We start from the raw sequence: 10,350 nt of genomic DNA, 5'->3' as shown, positions 1-10,350 counted from the left end.
AAAAAAAAAAAAAATTAGTATTGCAGGAGGTTTGTATGTGTAGTGGGCGTGAAGGTGTCCCCAGAAGGCTCGTGTGTTTGTATGTGTGGTGGGCATGAAGGTGTCCCCAGAAGGCTCGTGTGTTGAAGGTTTGCTCCCTATCTAGAGGCACTGCTACTCTATCTAGACCAGGTCCTGACGAATGAACTAATCCTTGATGGATGAACTCCATTGATGAGTTCACAGCTGTGCAGGACAGTAGGCATAGGAGGAAGGCTACAGGGGACGTTTCTTTGAAGAATATGTCTTGTGCCTGGCCCCTTTCTTTTCTCTCCTCCTGCTCCCTACTCTCCCTTCCCTTTTCTGCCTCTTCTTTAGTGGATTCTGTATGGTGAAAAGCTCCCTGCCACGATATTCTGGTGTTCTCAAGTTCAAGGTGATGGAGCCAGATGGCCTTGGACCAAAAACTCTGAAACCAGGCCAAACAGGTATTTCCTCCTTTAAGTTACGATCAGGTATTTTGTCACAGTGAAAAGCTGATGGACAGACGAACAGTATCAAGCTTTCACCTAAGTGTTGGAAACAAACTCAACAATCCATTCTCATTTCTTTCTTACAAAATTTTCTCTGCATACAATTATTTTTCTTGGAACATTGTTGATATTTGTCTCTTTTTTTGTTTTTGTTTTTCAGGACAGGGTTTCTCTGTAGCTTTGGAGCCTAGACTGGAATTAGCTCTGTAGACCAGGCTGCCTCTTGAGTGTTGGGATTAAAGGCACTCGCCACCACTATCTGGCTTAATTTTTTTTTTTTGGTTGATATTTGTCTTGACTTCAATATATATAATAAGAAAGTACCCATAAGCCGGGCGGTGGTGGTGCATGCCTTTAATCCCAGCACTCGGGAGGCAAAGGCAGGCGGATCTCTGTGAGTTCGAGGCCAGCCTGGTCTACAAGAGCTAGTGCCAGGACAGGCTCCAAAGCCACAGAGAAACCCTGTCTCGAAAAAAAAAAAAAAAAAGGTACCCATAGAAACCTCACAGCTACATCTTGCTTTCTATTGGTTGAGAGAGAAATAAATAGCGAGCAACACGGAACACGGTAGAGTGAAATGACAAAGTAACTGAATTTGTTTCAGTATATATTTCTGTCAACAAAGGGAAGGTACTGAGTAGGCTAAGACAGTGCTGTTCCCGCCTGTGAAAGTCATCCATCTGTCTGTCCAACAACCCACCTAAGCAAAGCATCGCCCCACCCACCTGGGCAGAGGACTGGAGATACAAGGCTAAGGAAGACACCATCTACATTCTGAAAAATGCAGTATAGCCTGAGATAAGGAATTGAAAAGTTCAGTTTATTATAGTGTCAAGTAGATACACAACTATTGCACTTATCACTCTGCTTACAGAAGGCCAATATTTAAGAGGGATTTTTTTTTTCCTCAATAAAGATAGGTTTTTCAGAATCTTTACTATTAGATGTTTAAACCTCACAGGCAAAGACACTTCATATCCCCCTCCACACCCTTGACCCCTTCTTGCTCTTGTATAGCTGGCTACAAATGAGAATTTAGTTTGGATAACACTTTTAAGTCATCCTAGTCTCATGAAATTAATCTGAGTGAAAACTGATAAGAGTTTTCCTTATATATTTTTCACCCCAAATGTAGTAAAAACGCCAGGTCCTTAATTCCAAAATCAAATGCAACCATATGCTAGGGATAGGAAATGTAGTCAAAGATAAAGTAAATATTACTTCCTTATAGAAGTCATGTGTTCAGGGAATCACTGGTTGCCCAGCTTTTTGGATAATGGGGAAAGCAACACATGATGAAGTGGTCCAGCATGTGGAAGTCTTCTCAAAAAAAGAGAAGAAAGCCACGAACCTCACTGGGAAGTGTACATTTCCAGTGAAATATTAACCCACCGATCCATCAGGAAGATTGTCTTCAATCCATTTGGCTGTAGTTTGTAAACTGTTACTGATTCAGTCATGCAAGAACCAGTTTTCAAGCTCAGAACATGTTACCCTAGTCAGCGGGAAAGTGGTCTTGTGTTTACTCCAATAACCGCAGAGATGAGCTGGGGGTGCGGTGGAGGGGGAGGGCTGCACCAGCCTTCAGTCGTCTTAAATTATTTTTCCTTCTGATTATATTGAGAAGAAATGAGCTACGAGGCCTTGGTACTGTTTTTTATCTTACCATTTGCTCTGTATTCGAAGATATTGTTCATGATTCATAATGTACTACTATAACAAGACAAAGCTTTTATGTATTACTGGGGTAATGCAAAGAAAATGAGTTTCCTTTGGGTACCAGTAATTGTCAAAGGAATGATTGCAGATTCAGAAAGTGTGCTTTATAATAACCCTGTTAACATAAAGTATACACGGACCAAGAGATAAGTGTGGCATGTCTGTGCAAGGGTTAGTTGTATTAGCAAGGCATCTCAGGGATGGTTCTGGTTCTTTTGACCCTTCAAGTCCCTGGACAAGTGGGAAATGCTGGGAAACACAAGGAGCATTTGGGGGAACATGAGCTTATTTCCCCACCTGCTTGTAAATGTCCCAGGAGTTACCAAACTATCTGTCCTGAAGCAAGAGTCTGCTCTGGGACTAAGACGAGTGTGCTCAAACTGTTAGAATTAATTTGAATAGCAAAAATGAAATTCAGATTACCATCCATATCCTGATAGTTACAGCATGTAGAATGTCAAACGTCCTCTTTTTAAACTAAAGTAGAAAATGAAGAAGCATGGTTAATTCACATGTGTCGATGGGGACAGGTGTACGAGTGCAGTTCCTGCTCATCAGCCGCCCCACACTGCCGTCACCAGATAATTTCCCAGGGGACGTGTGCATCTGCCTGCCATCCCCACTAGCGTTTCCTTGCTGGCTTTCCCACTCATGTTTTACGTACACCTTACCACCAAGGATAAAGCTAAACTATAAAACCTACAAGTTTTCTGCTCTCAGAAATCCTAGTGTACCACATACACCTTAGATATTTCTCTTTCTGTTAAAAAAATAGTGCAAAATATCTGATAGTCAAAGTGAATGTTCAAGTGAGTTCTCGTGCCGAGGAACAGCTAAGCTTCACCTTCAGCTGACTTGCAGAAACTGAACGTAGTTTTTGGGAAATATTCCAGACCTTCCCATTAGCTCTCCACACATCCAGTCATCATCCACGGGCTCCAGCTCTGTTATTACATCTCCAGCCTGGAAGAAGACAGGAGTTAGAAATAATTATTGGTTTCTGCAGGGTGCAAGCACAGAGCGTAGCCTACCTGGAGCAGCGTGAATAATCTTCTCTTTATATAACTCATTTATCTTGATTTGCAGAGAGGATTAAATGAGAAGTCACACAGATGATGTATACCTAATGATGACATTTGCTCGCAGGTCTCTTTTTCTCAAGATAGACTCAACCCCCTGCCGCTGTCAGTCTTGCCGTACACTATTTCCTGCTTATCTTCACAATTCCTAATCTGAATTACTCTTTAATCAATAACAGTATCAGCTATATACACACAAACGTACATATTTCCATTTAACAAGTATTTACAGAATACCTACTATGTAGCAGACACCTCTCTCGGTAATGTAGGTATAGTACAGTAATAATGGACTCACTCTGAGTGGGAAGACACAGAGCACGGCTTTGCTTCTCAAGTGGGGCTTCCAAGAGGGTCACACTGACCGTCATGCCTCCATAAAGATTACAGAAAGAAGAGTGAGCCATGTGCTCCCTGTGTGCTTTGTCCTAGCCTTTTCCTTACGAAAACTGAACTTATTTAAATGACTGTATTTCTAGAGATGAGTACTATTAGTACCCTCAGTTCCGAAATTTCTTTTAAATTTTGTGTGTGTGTGTGTGGTGGTCATGCATGTGTGTGCTCATGTTTTGGTGTGTGGGCTTGTGTTTGCACAAGTGCATGTGTGTGTGTGTATATACACTTGGAAGGTAGAGGCTGATGCCAGTGTCTTCCTCAATCATTCTCTGTCTTATGTACTGAGGAAAGATCTCTTACTTGAACCCAGAACTCATGAATTCAGCTAGTATAGCTAGCCAGCTTGCTTAGAGGATCCCCGTCTCTGCCAGACAGTCATGATCTGGCATTTACACAGCTACTGGACATCTGAATCCAGATCCTGACACGCACAGCAAGGGCCTTATGCACTTGTCACCTCCCCAGCTCTATATTTTCTTGTTTTATAGATGAAGAACCTGATGTTCAGATGTCATGCAACTTACAGGATTGCACACATAATTAACGCACAGACAGAAGTCAAACCTCAGGGTATTCTAGGGCCCATATTCCTAACCAAGAGGCTATGAGGCCACCAAGTTCACAGTGCAAAGTTACTATAAAACTGCTCTGTAAACAGCCTGAGCCTATTATACTCTTAATTATTGCTCTAACACGTGGCTCATCCAATCCCCAGCTAGTCTCAACATCAGTTTTCAGGCAGTCCCATCCTAAGTGCTTTGCCTTGACAAAGCACACCATATTATCTTCATCTATGTTAGTCACAGTGGTAGTGTGTCTTACATATGTGCAAATTATAATTCCCTTATCAGATGTTCCTTATGGTGTCTAATAATTTCTTAGAGCCTGACTTTAAAATTCTGCAAAGGTCTAAGATGACCTTGGCTACTACAAAAAATATCTTTACCAGGATAAATGGAATTCTTTGTAGCACCACTACCTAGCTGTCTGCAAAAATTATCTGATTAAAGTCTTTCCTGTATGGAGAATGGACTGAAAACATGGTGACTATCAGATGTCATTTATCTATTCTACTTTGCTTAAATATGTAAAATTTTGGCTATTCAAAATTTGTTACAAATAACTCACTTCTGCCCTAAGTTATAATATAATAAATAGTTGAAGCTATTTTTCTAACCATTGTCAGTCCTGAATGCTAGGACTATATAAGATATCTATTTACTATCATGCTGTAGTCATTTATATTTAAGTAATACTTAATAAAATATTAATGACCAATACCACTGAAAGCAGTGAAGACAAAAACTCCACAGCTATTTGACTTATGAGCCACTTGTTCATGAAGACACCCTGTTTCTTGTGGAGTTTGCTATGAATTCTGTGAATCGGCACAAATGAAAGCAAAACAACACCCTGAGTCTTCACCTCAAACAACATTTTATCTGAAAACAAGGAGTAAACCTTGAGCTGCCAATTTGCAAGACTGAGAAAGAGCAAGGCAGCAGTTTCCAAACTTAGGGAATTTGTGGATCAAGACGTTAGAAAAAGACTAGAGTTACCAACTCAGTTTGTGATGCCTGTCATTTATTAACAATATTCTATAGTAGAAATGATATTTTAATCTAAAAGGCAGAGCAGTCTTAGAATAAAGGAAACTGTCACAAAGCAGGAGTTGACAACTTCTTCCGACACCTTGCCCGCAGCCTTGAGCGAAACCTCATGTGGGCAGGCCCCTGTTCCAGGTCTCACTTATCCAGTTGCTCCTGGAGCCTTTCATTCTTTGCTGGTGAAGGCTGGAATGCCTTCAAAGATGGAGGATGCAGGGACTATCTGAAGGCTGCAATTACTAAGCTAAGGTTTTCCCTCAGTCCTTACAATTGATGTGAACTAACAAAGCCTTATTCACATGTTCCTCCTCCCCAGCTGCCCCTCCCCCATTTAGGACAAGGCCTCACTAGAGGTTCAAGCTGGCTTCAAATAGATGATCCTCCTGCCTCTGCCTCCTGAGAGCTGGAATTATAGGACTGTGTTACCACGCCCAGTTCTATCCACTCTCTTCCCTTATAATTAGGATCTGAGGGATTGGAGAGATGGCTCAGAGGTTAAGAGCACTGGCTGCTCTTCCAGAGGTGCTGAGTTCAATTCCCAGCAACCACACGGTGGTTCACAATCATCTGTAATGATACCTGGTGCCCTCTTCTGGCATGCAGGCAGAACACTGTATACATAATAAATAAATAAATCTTTAAAAAAAACCAATTAGGATCTGAGAGCTCCTTATTCTTAGGCAATGATCAATATTTCATTCATATGTACATTGCAAAATACATACTGTTAGAGAGACATAAAAAGGTATGTAGTCTGACCTTGAAAGAGAGTTCATCGTCGTTTTCCCCAAGGAAATCATATAGGGCTTTGACCTTCCTCCCCTTCAATATTGTGGTAGCCACACTTTTTGCCTCAGCTGCGAAGACACAAGAATCTCAAATATGCAGGAAGACAATCACACAAAACACAAACATCCTAAGAACCTGTCTTGTCGCTCTTTGAATATTCTCAATTAGTTTTGAATTTATTTAACTTGCAAAAAAATAAAGGATGTTCACTTAGCAGGAAAAGAAACTGTACAAAGTCTATTTATTAGTCAAAGTTTGCCGTTATTTAGTGATGCCTTTATCTTTTCCCCTCCACATAGCTGGAAGAGCGAACAGTGTAGGAGTGACTTTATTAATCATCTCTCTAGATGTAGATAAGAAACTTAAGTCAAGCAAGGACAGAGGTAAAGGAATACACACTGTATTCCTTGGGCCTTGGGCCCTTCCTTGAAGAGGAAGTCACGCCTCGCAGCTGTCATACCTGGGCAGGGCTGCACGAACACAGCTGGGAAGATGCCTTCCCTGTCATGCAGTCGGCCGCGGTACCAGTCCGTGTCTAGCCGCTCAAGGATCAGGATCCGGTCTCCGCGTTTGAAGGAGAGGTCCTCGCTGGTCTCGGCTGTGAAACTGTGAAGGGCTTTGCACCATTCTCCAGCAGGGCTGCCATCCTGTCTCAGAGTGGGAGTCTGGTAAGGGACGTGAGGGTTTATCCCCGGGCTTCAAGGACGATGAGAAATGAAAGCTAAGGGGTCATGGGGGCTGGTGGGATGGCTCAGTGGTTAAGAGCACACCCTTCTCTCCCCAAGTTCGGTTCCCCGGGATCCATGTCAGGCAGCTCACAATCATCTGTAACTCTAACACAAGGGGTCTCTAACACCCTTGCTGGTTTCTGAGGGCATTCACATACATGTGTAGACATATACACATAAGTAAATAGATAGATATAAAAAAAAAGCAGCTTGTAAGAGTTCAAAACCTGAAGTTTTCTTCAAATTACCTAATATTTTATGTTACTGTCAAGTTTTCAAGATAAATTAAGTTTCCAATAACTTTTTCCTTAAAGCACAATTTTAAGTGACAAGTGTAGCAGAATTATGGTTTTGCTATTCTTAAGGAACATGCAATATCTAAGTAGGAATTTCTGTCTTGTGACCTATTCTAATGTGATAGGCTACTTCTAATTCTCCTTTAAGAATGTTTACTGTGGGAGTAGAGAGGTGGCTCAGCAGCTAAAAGCACTTATTGCTCTTGCAGAGGACTTGGGTTTGGTTCCCAGCACTCACAGGATAGTTTAAAACTACCTGAAACTCAAGTTCCAGAGGATAAGACACCCTCTTCTTGCTTCTACAGGTTCCAACACACATATGGTGCACACACACACACACACACGCACACACAGAGAGAGAGAGAGAGAGAGAGAGAGAGAGAGAGAGAGGAAACTGGAATGAAGATCATGAGAGGAGAACAGCTTTAGAGAGAGAGGAGAAGGTGCCAGGCATGGTCATGCACACTTGGCTCCCAGACCCTAACTTAACCCCTCTACATGAAAGAAAATATGGAACGGAACGCCTGAGACATGAAGATAGAAATAGGAAGACCACAAGGCCCGGTGCCTGTTTCTTCGCTTTGTCTCAGGGCCTGCATGTCTTCCCATGGATTACACCAACCATCCAATCTACTGGAAACATTTGCTATATAGCAAGAAAAGTGGTTTCATACTGTTTTCTCTCAATAATTACAATATCGGTTCTCCCAGGGTTTAAATGTGGCTGTCACTACAGTTATCCATCCAAGCAGCCTACCTGAGAATTTGAGCCAGGGTCTTCATTTTTGGTCTTTGGTGGCACCTTTGTGTCTACATTTAAAAAAAAGTCAGATGAAAAATACTTATTATTTAGTATTTATTAGACAGTATTAGAGGAAGATTATTGGGTGGGTGAGAGTGTGGAGTCTGGAATTCCACACCAGTCTCTTGGTATTAGCTTCCTGGCACTGTTTATTTAACTATAGACCAGAACTCACAATTAACTGTGTCACCCACTGTCTAAAGGTCTTTGTCATTTCTCATATGCAACCATCGCTAATTACCTAAAACAATAAATACAACCAGTTTCTGACATAAATTACCATTCAAGGTAAGTGTTCTTTCTACCTTATGAATATGGCAATATGGATTATTAAGCGTCTTAAGTGTTATTAATTACTGGTTCATTTGAATTAGGCAACAACACAGTAAGCACGCACGCTCTCCACACTCACTTAGAATATTTGCACCATGTGGGGGAAGATCTTCGACAAGCTCCACAAAGTTAAGGGGGAAGATCCCAGTCCGATCTCGAATCTCTCCTCTAGCCCATTCCTCATTCACGTACTCTTTCAGAATAATCACTTCTCCCTCGGAGAAACTTAACTCATCCTTCTGGTCTCCAATATATTCAAAGCGAGCAACACATCGTGGGCCTCTGAACAAAGAACATGGTTATGGGTTAACCTTAAGATCATTTATAAAAAATAAAACCCTTCACGGGCTTTCCCTTCAAGTCTATCTATCATTAACTAACACGTTTGTTCATTTGCTTTTCTTTTCTGAGATGGGGTTTCTCTGTGTAGCGCTGGCTGCCCTCGAACTCACACCTGCTTGTCTCTGCATTCTGAGTGCTGGGATTAAGGTGTGTGCCACTGCCTTTTATTGCTGGCTGAGCAACATTTCCTAAAACAGAATAAAGTGATCGGGCAGTAGGGGCACGTGCCTTTAATCCCAGCATTCAGGAGGCAGAGACAGGTGGATCTCTGTGAGTTTGAGATGAACCTGGTCTACAGAGGGAACTCCAGGACAGCCAAGGCTACACAGAGAAATCCTGTTTTGAAAAACAAAATAAAACCAAACCAAACAACAACAAAATCAGAATAAAGTGTTCTCTAGCAGTAACGTTAAAACAGCTTTTCAGCTCACATCCAGTCTTCCAGTAAATAGCCTGTTTACTACAGAACAAGGTATATTTGTTCTATGAAAAAACTTCTATGAAAAAGAGTAAGTTACACCTTTAAATGACAAGGGTTATTTCTAGATAGTGACGCTCTTCGGAACAGTAGCGGCTTGGTAGTCTAGACTGCACATCTGCCTTTTGGTCATTTTTTTATTTAATTACAGAATCTCCCTAGACTCCAAGTGTTTGTGTCTTTGTGCCAAAGCAATCCATGGCTCGGTCTGAACCCTTTCAATCACAAACATGCTGGGGTTGGAGTAGTTCCCCTGAGAATCTCAGGGCAAGACATCAAAGTCTTGCTTAAGGATGAAGACAGTACAAGAGCGACATCTTCCCGGCAGAGGGGATGCTCACTCTGTCCTGAATGCATCGGTGAGCCGACAACTTAGGAAGTCAGAAGAAACAGAAAGTTGGTGAAACACATAATAATCTTCCATCTGCTTTGTTGCTCTGTAAGGATTGCGGGCGCCTTTAAGAAAGCTGCATTCCTGAGACTGGAACAACCCTTCAGAGATCTGCAACTCTGATGGAGAATAAGACACAAGGGGGATAGAGCTTGGTCTGTAGAAGGCCTGATTTAATACCGTGCCTTTGATCTGAGGCCTCAGCAAGGAAGTTTCAACAGCAGAAATCTGAAGAGAAAACAACTGCCTGTAAAGGAAAGGCTGGCCCTTGCTGGATTCAGATTCCAGTATAAGCCGGGTCAGTACATCAGTGGCCGTTCACGTCTATTTAAACTCAACCTGCCCGTGTGGTATCTGTTGCTCAGAGCAGACACTCAGCCTGAAGTACGACCCGATGACTTGATGCTGTGGTACCAAAAATTTTCTTATTTGTGATAACCTTTGTGTTTATTGTCTCCAGTCCCCTGGGAACAGCTCCTTATGCCTGACCTATCCACAGACAGGTTTACAGTCTTCACCAGGTAGTGAATTGTACTCATTTGCTCATTTAACTAGAATATAAAACCTCACTGTGTCAGGGTTTTAAATCACGCAAGAGTTACAACAAAACATAAAAGGCATATAAATCCCCGGAAAGGTCTCACAAACACAGGCACACGTAGGGAGAGCCTGCAGTTAATGCCTCCCTCACCTCTTGTCTAGTCATTAAAAACAGAACAATACAAAATGTCTACTAAGATGCGTTTTCTTGTTTTCATGGGTGGGATTTGAACCCAGCACTGTATATATTGCTAGGTAAATAAGCCCAGTACAACCACTGAACTGGGCTCTGGCCTCACCTGCCTGTTTTTGTAGGATTCATATTTCTTTCTTTCTTT

The 10,350-nt window shown here is 41.9% G+C and overlaps 1 protein-coding gene across 4 annotated transcripts in view; it reads right to left on the bottom strand.

Annotated features, from left to right (window-relative positions):
- Positions 1 to 1,110: 1,110 nt before the first annotated feature.
- The window catches only part of Sh3d19 (SH3 domain containing 19), a 136,747-nt gene continuing 127,507 nt past the window's right edge, over positions 1,111 to 10,350 (bottom strand). For 3 of the 4 annotated variants that reach the window (XM_026786797.1, XM_026786823.1, XM_026786853.1), the window contains exons 17-21: positions 8,341 to 8,543; positions 7,884 to 7,936; positions 6,563 to 6,767; positions 6,073 to 6,170; positions 1,111 to 3,194 (exon numbers count right to left, since the gene is read on the bottom strand). In XM_026786797.1, the coding sequence (XP_026642598.1) occupies positions 3,078 to 3,194; positions 6,073 to 6,170; positions 6,563 to 6,767; positions 7,884 to 7,936; positions 8,341 to 8,543 (676 nt within the window). In that variant the 3' untranslated portion in view covers positions 1,111 to 3,077. The remainder of the gene's footprint in view (positions 3,195 to 6,072; positions 6,171 to 6,562; positions 6,768 to 7,883; positions 7,937 to 8,340; positions 8,544 to 10,350) is intronic. The other variant, XM_013348806.2, reaches the window with a different exon arrangement.

This window comes from Microtus ochrogaster, chromosome 1 (genome assembly GCF_000317375.1).
Source record: "Microtus ochrogaster isolate Prairie Vole_2 chromosome 1, MicOch1.0, whole genome shotgun sequence".
NCBI lineage: Eukaryota > Metazoa > Chordata > Mammalia > Rodentia > Cricetidae > Microtus > Microtus ochrogaster.
This window is presented reverse-complemented; position numbering and strand designations above follow the sequence as displayed.